This window comes from Clupea harengus, chromosome 15 (genome assembly GCF_900700415.2).
Source record: "Clupea harengus chromosome 15, Ch_v2.0.2, whole genome shotgun sequence".
NCBI lineage: Eukaryota > Metazoa > Chordata > Actinopteri > Clupeiformes > Clupeidae > Clupea > Clupea harengus.
Window position 1 is genome coordinate 7,846,898 of NC_045166.1, and position 14,830 is coordinate 7,861,727.

Consider the following 14,830-nt stretch of genomic DNA (forward strand, 5'->3'; position numbering starts at 1 on the left):
ATGGAAAGGGTGTTCACTTCTCTTCTTATTTTTACATTTCTAAATATCTAATTTTCCTAATATCCATGCTCAGTTAAAGCAAATTTATGTAACAATTTTACCTTAAAATAACAGCTTCAAAATCCTTTTGGTGGTGCACTGACTTAATACGGAGAATGGCGTCTGTGTCACAGCCACAGCACGTCTGGTACACCTGGTATTGCACTCTGTAACTTTGGAGGACAGGGCGCGACACCTCCCGCGAGAACTACGTAATGCTTTATGGCGCCACCTCACACAACAACAACTAGACCCTTCTGCTAGCTATAAGAAGCAGATAGCGCAGTATTGTCTGTGTGGACGGTCACGGCACGGGAGGAAGTGAGGAAGATAAAAAAGAGTGAGAACATCGTTAGGCCAGGGTGTCGGTTGTTTATGATTGAAATTTATTTGACAAAAAAAATAAAAAAATTTAAACTCCCAGATCTTTTCAACTGTCATTCTGATCATGTATTAAAGCCGTCAAGAAATATGATACGATATAGATGATTCAAACACACATTTTTAAGCAGTAGATCTACTTTACACTACTTGCCACGCGTGCATTTTCTGTGAGTACGAGAGCGAGAGAGAGAGAGAGAGAGAGAGAGAGAAAGAAAGAGAGAGAGAGAGAGAGAGAGCACCAGTTACAGGGCCTGCCATTGTTGTCATCTGGGGGTATATCTAGCTAGCTAAGACACTGAGTCCCCCCCTGACTGACTGTTGCCATATACTGTGACTAGCCAAGTAAAAAGTGGAAGAAACACAAGAGGTTTCACTGGAGAGTTGGATCACTTGGCAATGGCACAGGCATGCATGTCACTTCCTTCCTTTAAAGCAATGAGGTCAAAACGACCTTGATATACACATAGTGTTCAAGGTAGATCACGTGATCAGGCAGGGACCCTTTACTGGAGAGCTTCTGTGACAGGCTGGTAAGGTGTGTGTGTGTGAGTCTGTATATATGTCTATGTGTCGCAGGAACTGTGTGTGTGTGTGTGTGTGTGTGTGTGTGTGTGTGTGTGTGTGTGTGTGTGTGAGTACGAGCGAGAGTGAGTTGGGGGGGGGGGGGGGGTTGACACCTCCTCCCATGGGAGTTCCTGTCCAGTCTTCTTCCTCTGCCTCGCTGGCCCCACTCAGCCCAACTCAGACTGCATCTCATATGGACTTATGGGTTCCAGTGGATTCCTTCCTTAATGTCTTTTTCATGAGGGACTCTTTCACTCCGACCAAAGTATATTTCTGAGACTTCAGAGTAGAAAGACTCAGCTCAGAAAGACACACACACACACACACACACACACACACACACACACACACACACACACAGTTCCTGAGACACAGACATATATACAGACTCTCACACACACACACACACATATTCAATCCTTACCAGCCTGTCACAGAAGCTGTCCAGTAAAGGGTCCCTGCCTGATGATCATGTGATCTACCTTGAACCTTATGCGCAGAGTAGAAAGAATAGTGAGTTTCTGTGCACGATACTACTGAGCAAGGCACGGCCATCTTTTTTTTCTCCCAGCCATAAAGGGGGAGAAGGAAGAGAGTGGGGTGTTTAGTTGTCTTACCCTTACACAGTGCTTGGGGCCAAGATGGTTTTTGCTTCCTGTCCATTTCCACCCTGAGTCATCCTTTAGAGTGTTGCCAACACCCCTGAAATGGATCCTCACCAGCTGTGCGAGCCCACATGCATCGCGCCTACTTCCTCTCTCGAATGCTGATCCTGCCTGCTAAAAATAAGAAAGGAGTGGAGTAGAGCAGCTCTGTAGGTGACTGGCGGAGGTGATGGATGAGGGTAATGCAGTATCCTAAGCCCCTTGACCACCCATTCAAAAATCCTCTGCAGAAAGAGAGAGGAGAGAGAGAGGAGATATAACACAGCCAGTAATAACACAAGCAGGGTCTTTGCTTTATGACACTACCGCTGTTTTGACAGCAAGCTGTCATCAGTAAAGCCTATGTACACGTCAGCTGTGGCTCAGTTTAAATTGGCTAATTCTGTTCACCATTGCAGGTACTTTGTTGATGGCATTGTGTGAATGCAAGCACATTCAGTGGAAGGCTGTTTTAACCTGGGAGGGGGTGGAATTTGTGCGGAGATCAGTGTGTGTGTGTGTGTGTGTGTGTGTGTGTGTGTGTGTGTGTGTGTGTGTGTGTGTGTGTGTGTGTGTGTGTGTGTGTGTGTGGCATGGGGGCCGTGAAGGTACTTAATTGCTGTAATTTAGTGCTTGAATGGCTTGGGACAGACCACCTGACAAACGTGTTCTCTCAACCACCATCACCACCACCATCCCCCTGCCTGACCCCGACACTGTGCAGATGCCTCGCCTTGAGGGTCAGAGGTCATGTCCAAGAGCGAGGTCTCTGATTGGAAGGGCTGACCGGGGCACAGGGGTGCACCGGTTTGGGTTTGAGCTTGTCCAGCTGGTCGCAGCCCCCCCCTAGACTCTGGTCTATTATCAGCTGTTTTCTTTTGCCTCTTGTTCTTGTTTCTGAAAGAGGTCACTGTGGCCATACCACCCATCACGAGAACCCCACTGCCTCTGCTTGCACTAGTTTAGTCTACAGGGGAGAGGAAGCAGGAAGCTCTCAGGGTCTGACTGGGTTACTTTTCCCTGAAGATTTCTGATGTTGTTCCCAGGTGGAATCATATTGCTAGTCCAAGTATGTCCTTGGTTCTTGAAGAACTTGGACTAAGAACATAGCTAAGAACCTATTACAATTCACGACATTACCTCATCGTTTTTTGGCCACCTGCATTACACATACATTTTGGAATTTGTTGCATTACATAAATAATTGCCTAATTTAATTTGTACCACAATTTAAACAATACAAGGTTCACGAAAGGGGCTGATTGAACTAATACATTAAGAAAATACCTGAATGTTTCTGTAATTTCTTGAAGATGTACTTAGATTACCTTCAACATTTATTTTCCCCATTAAACCCCCCTGAGGACTGGCTGGACTGTGCATTAAGGGTGCACGTGTTTCTGTTCAAGTCCTGGAGGCTTGTGGAGCATACCTGACGCCTGATTACTAGCCAATCAAAGGAGTCATCCATACTTCAGCCACCGTAAGAGGCCATGCTTCAGCTTCCTGCTCTGGGGAGTCCCCAGAGAGAGTCATTGACATCAGAACAATACCTCATGGCGGCAGTGCCTTCTCCTCACACAATTAAATGGAGCTGTGCTTAAGAGGCTTGTGTGTGTGAGTATGTGTGTGTGTGAGATCAGTGTGTGTGTGTGTGTGTGTGTGTGTGTGTGTGTGTGTGTGTGTGTGTGTGTGTGTGTGTGTGTGTGTGTGTGTGTGTGTGTGTGTGTGTGTGTGTGTGTGTGTGTGTGTGTGTGTGTGTGTGTGTAGTATGTCAGAGGCTACGGCCACTCCGAGGCCCTGTATGTTTGGACACCTGTTGGCCTTTGCCTCCTCCAACAGAGAGGGCTTTATGAAGCATTGTGAGAGACTGGCCACCCACAGGGCAGAGAGGGGTGGCAGCTTAAGGAAGCCAAGCCTCTCAAGGACGTCTGGAACACGGAAGAACAAGCCCCCCCCCCCCCCAGAACCCCCGGTGTTCATCCAGAAAACCTTCTAGTGTGCTTCTCCTCCAACTAATTCTAATCTTATCCCCCAAAAAGAAGAGTTTGCAGGGGATCTGTTTGAATTGGCATGCAACAGAGTCCTGTCAATCAGAATTAAAATCCTGATGGAAAGGCAAATTCGGATGGAGAGAAGGAGAGTGAGAGAAAGAAGGAGAGACTGATAGAGAGAGAGAGAGAGAGAGAGAGAGAGAGAGAAAACAGAGGAGATTTGAGAGTCTTTGTGTGTATGTGTGTTTCTAGAGAGGGGGTTGCCTTAATACTAAATTAAGTTAACCAAATGAAGCCTGTCTGGGTGCAGAGGAATAACAAATAAGTTGTGAGGCTCATTTTGATGTGCAAGTGTGTGTCTGAGTGTGTGTGTATGGGTGAGAAATATGTGAGTGTGTTCGTGTGTGTGTGTGTGTGAATGAGCATTTTTTCAAGCTAAGTAACACCAAAAAAAGCACACACGATTTTCATAAACATTTACTCACACACACATACACCAACACTATCCAACACACACACGCAAAGACACACACACACACATACACCAGTCTAAGCACCTCCCCCAGTCCTGTCCTCTCCGTTCCACAAACAAGGTGAACTTTAACGAGAGGAGTGAGGAGGGGAGTGAGTGTGTGTGTGAGTGTGAGTCAGAGATTTGAGAAAGTGTGAGAAAGTACTTGAGTAGGTGTGTGAGAGATTTGGCAACGTTTGAGTTGGAATGGGACTGGATTGCTTGAGCAATTCTAACACTTTTTTATTTAGCATCAAATCTCATGACACAAAGCAACACTAATGAGTGTCCTCACTGAAGATTAGGTTTACATTTATACTTTTATTTATTTATTTTACATTTATATTTTAAAGAGAAAAGGCCATTACGCCGCGTTAAAAGTAAAATGTGAATGAAGTGAATGTCATATTTAACATCACAAATAACCGTATCTCACTTTCTCTTCCTCTTATACACACAAACACACACACACACACAAACACACCAAATGGGTAAACAGTGCTGTGTAGGAAGAGAGAGAGAGAGAGAGAGAGAGAGAGAGAGAGAGAGAGTGAGTCAGAAAGTTAATGACAGCAGAACAGAAAGAGTTCAAAGGAAAGGGAGTTATGACATGGCTGCACATATCTCCTCTCCTGTGTCATGAGACGGTTTTATGAGAGATAAGTGATGAGATGTCAGCAGAGTGCCACACACACACACACACACACACACACACACACACACACACACACACACACACAGAGAGAAACTATGCTGGTGGGTCAGTGTGGTCATTTTTGGCCCCTCTGGCTACCTTGGTGGCCAAGTAGGATCAGATAACTCTTACACACACAAACACACACACAGGCAGTGGGAAAGGGTCATGCTTTTACACACACACACACACACACACTATAGAACTGCAATGACGTTATACAACACATATCCACAAAAACATGTACTGCGAGGATCATATAACGCACATCCAAGCACACAGAGGAGACACACACACACACACACACACTAGTTCCCCAGACTGGGGCAGGGATCTTATAAATCAGATCATAAAAATATATCTTCTCATAAACCAGCAGAATGAGAGGGCCTGAGATGGAATGATGTAATTCACTCAAGGCTTTTCCTGACCACCACCATGAGCAGCCATCATAAATTTAGGTTTTCTTATGGAATTATCTGTGTGTGTGTGTGTGTGTGTGCGTGTTCCTGACAGTTTCATTGGCATATGCTTTATACCGGCTGTCTGCTGTTGTTATATCTCTTCTGTTGTTTGTGAGATGGGGGACAGCGTGTGATGGCTGGACGGGTTTCCACTCACACTACAAAGACATAGGACAGTGTACACGGCCAGCATAAGAATCAAAATAATAATAATTTAAAATAAAAAAAACACATGCTTTTATACTAACCAGAAAGCCTACTTCATTCTCATGCAAGTTAGTGTCGGCCTGCTTGACCAAGCTTAACCTCAGTCTACTCACTCTCGTGTCACATGTTGTGGATGTGTGTGGGGGTGTGTATGAGACTAAATATGTTGGTGCGATGGGGTGGGAGATGGAGAGTGAGCGATCATGAGTGTATGTATGTGGGAGAGAGGGGTGAGCGATCGTGAGTGTGTGTATGTGGGAGAGAGGGGTGAGCGATCATGAGTGTGTGTATGTGGGAGAGAGGGGTGAGCGATCGTGAGTGTGTGTATGTGGGAGAGAGGGGTGAGCGATCGTGAGTGTGTGTATGTGGGAGAGAGGGGTGAGCGATCGTGAGTGTGTGTATGTGGGAGAGAGGGGTGAGCGATCATGAGTGTGTGTATGTGGGAGAGAGGGGTGAGCGATCGTGAGTGTGTGTATGTGGGAGAGAGGGGTGAGCGATCGTGAGTGTGTGTATGTGGGAGAGAGGGGTGAGCGATCATGAGTGTGTGTATGTGGGAGAGAGGGGGTGTGATCAGATTATGTGGTTGTTTACAGAGCCCTGCAAAGGTGATGCCCTTGACTCTATTTCATTAGGTGACGCCTCACCCAGGAACCACCCTGTTTATGGAGATTAGGCTATTGATCTCCATACTATTTCCATTTGAGTTTATTATCATAGTATTACAGGGTAGTTTATGGTGCGTCGTCATTGGAGTGTACAGTAATTTATAGCATAATGTCATGGTTTATATACTCTAGATTAACAAAGAGCAACTTCTGTCATTCACAGTATAACTGGCATGTTGATGACATCGCTTCCTCCATATAACACACCAAGGACAAATGAATAAACAAACAAACAAAAAATGCTGCATAGAATTTACTTACTTCTTCCATTTCAGGTGGAGCTCAGTTTTCTCCCCAGTAGTTAAACTGCAAGTGTGGAAATGCTAACCAGTGCAGTTCATGAGTGTCAAGGCAGGACTAGGAATAGAACTAAACGCAGCAAGTTCACTAAGGGCCGCTGCCTCTGCCACACGGTCATGTCTTACTAACGCCATCTCTTCCAAACAAACAAACAAACAAAACAAACAAACGTGTATCCAAGTCAATTTATCACCAGTGCTGAGATGTGGACTATTGCCTGGACTGTTCCGTCCGTCTCATCTCGGGCATTAGTGTATATCAGCATTTCCATGTCTTTTTAGAACAATAAAAAAAACACTGGAGAGCTCTATAAAGAAATGATCAACAAAGCATTCTAAATGTAGTTCCTCCACGGAAATAACAAAACACACCCTGACGGAATGCCCTTTTATTGATGACACGAGTTCCTGTTTTCTTCTGCAAGTTGCTCTGGAAGTGGGTGGACGTGACACACACTTTGGAGAACAAATGGTGAAAGAGCTGATGTTTTTATTTACAGTCCATGCTAAAATACACACATGGTCTGACACTGCATGCTCAGACACCGAGTCTGGAAACCCAGTCCCTGTGAAAGATGAAGCACGATTAGCATTAAATATCTGCGCTGTTTGAAGCAAGCACTCAGTTCCAAACTGTAGTATCCTGGCACAATGTAGAGGCAAGCTCCAGCAGGCAAGCCTACTTTAAGTAGTTAGCATGTGTCTACAAACAGGCAAGCCTACTTTAAGTAGTTAGCATGTGTCTACAAACAGGTAAGCCTACTTTAAGTAGTTAGCATGTGTCTACAAACAGGTAAGCCTACTTTAAGTAGTTAGCATGTGTCTACAAACAGGTAAGCCTACTTTAAGCAGTTAGCATGTGTCTACAAACAGGCAAGCCTACTTTAAGTAGTTAGCATGTGTCTACAAACAGGCAAGCCTACTTTAAGTAGTTAGCATGTATCTACAAACCAACCTACTGTTTGCACTAGGAGTAATACCTTATCAGAAAATTGCATTACCTGTAACTCCCTCACTGGGTTGTATGTAGGTTAGTATAGGTCAATAGGTTAGCATAGTTTATTATATGTGTATTATATGTTATATGTATATATGTTAGTATTATATGTATAGGCTGCTATATGTATATTTAGTATTATATGTATAGGTTGTTATATGTTTAACACACAGTATTGTATATTTATCTTGTATATTTAGTAAGGTTATTTAGGTTATTATATGTTTATATGTTTATTATGTGTAAATTATGTTCATAGTACTTGTGCAGAGTGTACGTCATGGTTTGTTATGTTATATTATGTGATGTTATGTTATGGTAGGTTTGGGCGGCGCCTTGTCGTAAGAATTTCAGTGCCCAGTCTGACCCTGTGTCATTCTGTGCACCTGACAAATAAAAGACTTGTAACTTGTAACTTGTAACAAACAGGTAAGCCTACTTTAAGTAGTTAGCATGTGTCTACAAACAGGCAAGCCTACTTTAAGTAGTTAGCATGTGTCTACAAACAGGTTGTTCAGTGCATTGAAGCCCCTGTAATCTCTGTCATTTTGCAATTTATTTCCCCAATGGGTGGAACTGACAAACTCCTAACATGGGTAAAGACATGTCACCTGTGAGATGGGCTGCACTGTTCTCAGGTCAGTCTGACGGTGCTGAAGGAGAGGAATCTATCCTGGGAACTGAGGTCAGGTAGGTGGAGTCTATGCTTGGGAGTGACAGGTGTTCATTGGGCGCTCGGATACGCGTGAGGCGTCCGCTTGAGGCCGTCTCCCCAGACACCTGTGTGCAGGGTGACAAGAGAGCGTGGAGAATGTCAGAGAGCATCCTGGGAAATATGTGTTCAGTGGTGCTCAGGTGAGACTGTGTGCTGGATGAAGAGACAGTTCTGTCAGGCAGACATCGCAGTGCATCATTACATTTACATTTACATTTAGTCATTTAGCAGACGCTTTTATCCAAAGCGACTTACATAGTATACACATTTTACATTTACACTGATGGCACACTGCACATCAGGAGCAATTAGGGGTTCAGTGTCTTGCTCAAGGACACTTCGACAGGGAATCGTACTAGCAACCTTCTGATTACTAACCGACTTCTCTACCTCCTGTACTACTGCCGCCCCCTAATCACACTAATAAACAAATGAAGAATGTGATAGATGTTTGCACACAGAAACACAGGCACTTTCAACATGACAGACACACAAATCCCTAATGTGTAAACACAATTATACACATCTCGTCACTCCTGATCTATTGACAACATCTGAAAATTGGGCCCAGATACAGGTGTGTAAGGATGTGTGTGTTTTGTAGGGATGGGCTGACCTTTGACCTGGGTAGGTAGGATCTTCTGTGACGCTGTGTTTGCTCAGTCATCTCACATTGCTCCTCCTCAACCACTCTGGCTTCCATCTGAGAAAACATCACACACACACGCACAAACACATACACTTATCACCCACACATAACACACATAAACACTTCACAAAAGTAAACTTACAAAGATAGCCTTACACACACACACACACACACACACACAAACACTTCACAAAAGTAAACTTACAAAGGTAGCCTTACACACACCCACACACACACACACAGAAACCAATACTCACTTCACACTCATCTAAAAACCACATCTCTCATCATCACATTAAGTCATGAACATACACAGCTTTCACATATCCATTCACACATATGAAATAACAAACGTTAGAGACAAAATTGAATAAAACACACACACACACACACACACACACACACACACACACACACACACACACAGCTGGCCTCACCTGGCCTCACCTGATCAATGGGCAGCTCCATCTGTACGTGTCTGTCGTCCTGCACCTCCGCGGCTCCTGACGTCTCTCTGCGCGAGTCTTTCGCTCTGAACACACTGCTGCCTGTGGAAGATTCCAGACACTGAGACCCTCCGCCACTAACGGACCACCCAGACAACCAACAAGCCCAGCCCGGTCCTGGAACCAGATGCGGCCCAGCGTCCGCTCCCACCTCAGCTTCTCCTGCAGCTACGTGCCCAACCCCCAGCCTGACCGCCACCTCTGCTCTTACACTAATCAATCAGCCCAATCACATCAGTCACTAATCAATCAGCCCGCTCACATCAGTCAGATTCTAACCCCAGAACCACTCACGGCCCACAGAGGTCCCCCAGGTGCAGAGTGAACAAGGCCCAGGGAGGCCTCCACATTACTGATGGCCGGAGTCGGAGGAGCCTCATTCTCTGGTGCATAAAGTCAATAAGGTGTCAATGAACGTTTAGGCAGCAATTACATGTGCAGAGACAGCAGCTGTCTGCAGTGGTTTAGGCTGTGAGGGGTCCTGTTGCCATGTGTGCACCTAGGCTTGACTCTGTTGATCGTATAGTTATGGATGATGCTGAACTCAGTAGACGTAAATAGCCTGGGGCTAATCTGGAATGAATGAATGTAGGCATGCATTCACTAGACGCAAGTGTGTGTACTTGTTGGTTTGTGTGTGTGCGCGTGTGTGGGTGTGTGTCACCTCTTGTGGAAAGCTGGGGCTGTGTTTTAGAGCATCCTGTCTTCAGCTTAGAGACTTCTTGAGTCCTCTTGTCTGGCTTGGCATAGAACAGAGAGTTTCCATAGAGTTTGGGGTCTGCAAACTACACACACACACACACACAGACACAACACACACAGACACAACACACACACGCACACACACACAGGCACACACAAAGGACCGATCACACAGGCAGTCTCACTAGAATACCTATGTTGAATGTTATTGACTATATGGAACATTTCTAAAACCAATCATTCAATCTCATTGCTCTTCACTCTTCTCATGAATTGAATTACAAAACATATTTGTACTGATGTACAAGTGTTTGGTATCAGTTCATCAGATTCATCATTATCACATTTATTAGACAACGCATCCACTAGATTACTAAGCTGATGTGTATGATTATAAACATAATTCAACATACATCCACGTATAACCTAAATGACAGCAAACACTAAGGAAGTGTTTGTGAAAGTCTATGTGTGTGCTTGTCATAGTGTGTGTGTGTGTGTGTGTGTGTGTGCGTGTGTGTGTGTGTGTGTGTGTGTGTGTGCTTGTAATAGTGTGTGTGTGTGTGTATTTTTGTGAACTTTTGTGAACTCAGTTGTTCGCCATGTTCCTCTGAGACTCCACCATTGAGCGAGACAAGACCTGGCCATCAGAGAATCAATCTGTAGGCCAGCAAACTAATCACATAATGCTGCTGCAGGGAAGCCATGAGCCTCCAGCAGCCGCACAATCACACATGAACAAGCACCCACTGTCAAGGGAGAGGACAGGCAACCAGCTATCTGCCAAGGATCTGAATAAATGTGTATTGATGTAGAAGGAAAAAGTGTTGTGTTGTGTGTATTCAAACCAGTGGTCAAAGCAGCTCTCCTTTAAACTGACGTACAATAGTGACTTTAGTCTGTGCCAAAGAGCAGAACAGTGCTCTACAAGAGCTAGAAAAGTATTTCGGAACATAAATGTAACAATCTGAAATTCCGAGGGGTATTCAGGGAGCACAGGCGCTAGATGGCAAGCGGCAGCTATCAGGAGGCAACAGCACACTCTGGCCCAATGGGTTTACCTGGTGTAGGGCAAATGGAGAGATTGTACAATCCATGTCGCCCCCCTCTGGTGAAGACTGGGAAAGCAACTTCAAAAGTCAGTGTACAGTAATCAAACAGCAGCGGGACACTCAACACAGCGGGCAGGGCTCTCCACGTGGTGCACACTATTACTAACCAGTGCTTAGCAACCCCAGTACCACAGGAGCAAGTTACCTGTACCTGCACGCGTGTCAATGGGCCTATAATGAATACTGACAATGTTATTAACTACAATCACCAGGAAAATGCAACACTAGAACAGCCTCTATGTTGTATAGGAGACATAATAATGGGTATCTAGATAAAACTATGCCAATCAGATGTCAATCCAATGGTGACACAATCCTAATCTGTGCCAGGCATTAAGTGTGTGGGGACAACTCCATGGGTCAGAAGTTGTTGCTGGAGAGAAATGATTTGTATGATGTTCTCTTTTACAGCCATACCCAGCGATCACACCCGGCACGACTAGCTCTACACCGCACACACATATTTAATCATTTCACAATTTAACACTTTAGATATTTTCACAACATGCACTTATGTCTGTTGGACTTGAACCAAACAAATGATAAGTGGCTTGTCATCACAGCATATGTCAAAATTCCTGTTAATACGATTGGCTCAAAAGACACAAATTCAATGGCACACCCACAAATGAATATGCGGTTTCACCCCTGTCCCACAAAGGCTTCCCAACTCTAGCGGCCTTTGAGTGCGTACATGCCAACAACAATTCCTCTCGACTCCTCCCTTTGATGTTGTGCCATTTGCAGAATATCATTACATCATACACGTAACACACAGCCCTTTAAAATTAGGGCCCAAAGTGTCCCTCTGATATATTTGCATGAGAAATCTGACTCATGACCGATATATCTGCTAAGAAATATGACTTATCTCTTACATGCTGTTTGAGAGAACTTACCAAATCTCGATTGGTCTTGCCCTTCCTAGGCGCAGGAGGAAGCAAATCACTGTGGTCCCAGACAAACAGACAGAAAAAGAGGGAGGGAGACAGAGAGGGGATAAGGAAGAGACTTTGGCAACCGGAATGAGGAGGAAACTTGAAAAACAACAATAACAATCACAACAAAAAACACTGGTGTGAAGTAATGTTCAAGGGTCTATGCATTACCTCCTTCTGTAATGACCATGCTACCTGGCTATGCTGTCTGACCACTCTAGCTGGTCTGAGAGGAAAAGGCCTGCTGAGGAAACTCACCCCAAACTGCCCCCTTGCACGGTGTTCTTCCAGGGCACCCAGTGGAAGTAGGGTAGCAGACGGAACCGTTCCGTGCCCACAGCCACATAGTACTGGTTATTCACTAGCTGCCTAGAACTGGTTATGGGAGTGCCGTCCAGCCTGCACAGTCTTAGGAATAGTACACAATCCAGCATGTCCTCATAATAACCTAATATCATTCTGAACTAGCTAATCCATGAGTTGTCACTTTAGATTAACTTCATTAACCTAGACCAACCCAAAGGTGCCATTTATTAATGAATTGTATTTATAGATCCACCTCAATCCAGTTTTAATGAAAAATAGCTCTGTTATTCATCACTTGTTGTCAAGACTTGACCATCTGTGCAACATCCTTACTTGTGCACAGCTCCTGTGTGAAAATGCACTTTCTCTGTTACCATGGCGAGCACCTGCTCCCAGCTCATGATGGTGTACTTTGGGAAGAGAATGCGAGCAGCAGGAACCAAGATGTCTCCGTTGGTAAACACACTATAGAGCACAACACACAAACAACCAGGGCCAGCATGAGAGCACTGCTATCAGTCAAACTACACTCACTAAACACTAGCACATGTAGGCCTAACTGATTAAAAACAAGGAAATGTATAAGGGTTGAACCTTATCTATTACAAAATTTACAATGGGTCAACTAATCTGTTCCTAACCTACTTTGAGGAATTTCTTAGGTAAGTATATAATATTATAATACATAACATATATGAATATCGTAATTATATTATACAAGCCCTTCAGATAAACCGTATAGCTATACGTTGTGGTCTATACAGTGTGACTGAGTGTTTATGAGAGAGATTATTTGTGCTCACTTGATGGTGCAAGACTCATACACGATTCTCTTCCAGCGAGCAGGGACATTGATTCTGCTATGGACCACTGGTTGAATCTGATCCAAACAATGAGGAACTCAGAGACATTCAGCAATGTAGCAACTCAACTGAACAAGACAATTATATTAAAGGCTCTTTTGGTGATCTTGTAATAACAAAAACATGGGACATCCGATATCAAGAACTGCAATGCCAACGTTTTCATACTAACACATCTGTCTCACATTTGAAGTAAAATTGACTGAACTCACCATTGCCCTCGTTTTGCGCTGCGGTTTCTTCGTGGCTATGTTATAGTAACTTAATACATAGAAGAGTACAAAAAAAGGCTAATTAGTAAGGTCATCAGAAGTGATTGGTCACAGTTCATGACAGATCCCAAAAACTGTAAGGGACTTACTCAAGTCTTTTAAAGCGCTCAGTTCCACCCGCAACGTATTTCTCTCCATGCTGTAGAGTACTCAAATTCAACACACGGTGACCCTCACACGGGGTGTACAGGTTCCTAACAGCACCAAAAGAGGCAGCGACCCCGCAGGTCGCCGCGTTGAGGAAGCTATCAAATGTTGCCAGCTGACGGGGATTGATCACAAACCTCTTTCCAGGGAAATAAGCGTCGCCGTTTCTATACACCAACACTGTCTTAATTGACAGTCGAGGATGGGAGGGCTTTCTTGCGAGTCCTGCCATTTTTGAAGAAGCTAATAACTCTGCTTGACGAGCAAACTGATCACCCGTCATGGATTATGAAATTGGTTAATTGACAGTTGATACCCGAAGGTGTGTAGGGTAAACAAGTGGTGTTCTTGTGCAGCATGATATCCGATGTCGGTACACGCGCATCACCCAGGGCTCACCTGTTATAGGGAACGTTTGATGCATCACCATGGAATCTAGTTAGAGCATGGGGTGGGTGAGGTCACAATCATCTTCACGGATAGATCGGAAATCCATGATGACTGTCTTGATAAGACTAGCCTACAATATTTGAAAATATTCATTGAGTCAAATTTAGCATGAACTGTATGTTAATCCTGTGTATTACACACGTTGTCGACCTATGTTCTGTACACCACAAATCTGATACCTCTTCCCGAATTTAACCATTAGAATTAAAAAGTGTGTTTTTTGATGATTTGCACGTCTTTAGTCATAACTGGTTACACAAGACTATGGTAGTTAATAAAAATACTATTAAAAAGAAACTATACTGTACTATAAAAATACTACAGGAAATACTATTTGAGTAAATAGAGTATATATACTAAATATTAAATAGATTGCTAATATTAGATCAGTAGCCTATATTATGCCTATATTATTATACCAACTCTTACAACAGCAGTTTCTTTCTGTTTCTTTCACTGGATTAATTTCAGTCATTTCAATGGACAATATGTGACTCTTTCATCAACAGTTACTCACACACACTTCACCATGTCTCTCATGTACTTACATGAGAGCACTCTTTCTCCAAATATCTCTCTCACCTCTCATCTCCACAACTCTTTCATTTCTTTAATGGGCCATCTGTGTACCGCAAAAGTGGTTGAACTAGTAGAAAATGTTCCATCTTACAGGATGCAAAGTTCAGTTAAGATACAACTAGTAGATCA

The 14,830-nt window shown here is 44.0% G+C and overlaps 1 protein-coding gene across 2 annotated transcripts; it reads right to left on the bottom strand.

Moving 5' to 3' along the window:
• Positions 1-6,839: 6,839 nt before the first annotated feature.
• On the bottom strand, positions 6,840-14,702 carry LOC105889787 (doublecortin domain-containing protein 2). 2 transcript variants are annotated; one of them, XM_031582040.2, is made up of 11 exons: positions 13,615-14,702; positions 13,466-13,514; positions 13,194-13,270; positions 12,724-12,855; positions 12,343-12,492; positions 12,046-12,094; positions 9,997-10,117; positions 9,274-9,374; positions 8,794-8,880; positions 8,074-8,242; positions 6,840-7,031 (listed from the first exon to the last, which is right to left on the bottom strand). In XM_031582040.2, the coding sequence occupies exons 1-10, from the start codon at positions 13,953-13,955 to the stop codon at positions 8,102-8,104; spliced, it is 1,248 nt and encodes a 415-aa protein (XP_031437900.1). In that variant the 5' UTR covers positions 13,956-14,702; the 3' UTR covers positions 6,840-7,031; positions 8,074-8,101. The 2 variants fall into 2 exon arrangements, 1 of the variants encoding a protein (XP_031437900.1); XR_006152845.1 differs by lacking the exon at positions 6,840-7,031 and having other exon boundaries at positions 8,105-8,242; positions 9,264-9,374.
• Positions 14,703-14,830: the final 128 nt, after the last annotated feature.

Bases quoted from the DNA above. Each gene is read 5' to 3' on its own strand.
- LOC105889787 (XM_031582040.2), bottom strand. From the start codon at position 13,955: ATGACGGGTGATCAGTTTGCTCGTCAAGCAGAGTTATTAGCTTCTTCA. The intron at 13,515-13,614 runs GTAAGTCCCTTA...CTATGTATTAAG, and splicing joins GAGCGCTTTAAAAGACTTGA to TTACTATAACATAGCCACGA. The intron at 10,118-12,045 runs GTAAGTTCTCTC...GTGTGTGTGTAG, and splicing joins GCAAGACCAATCGAGATTTG to TTTGCAGACCCCAAACTCTA.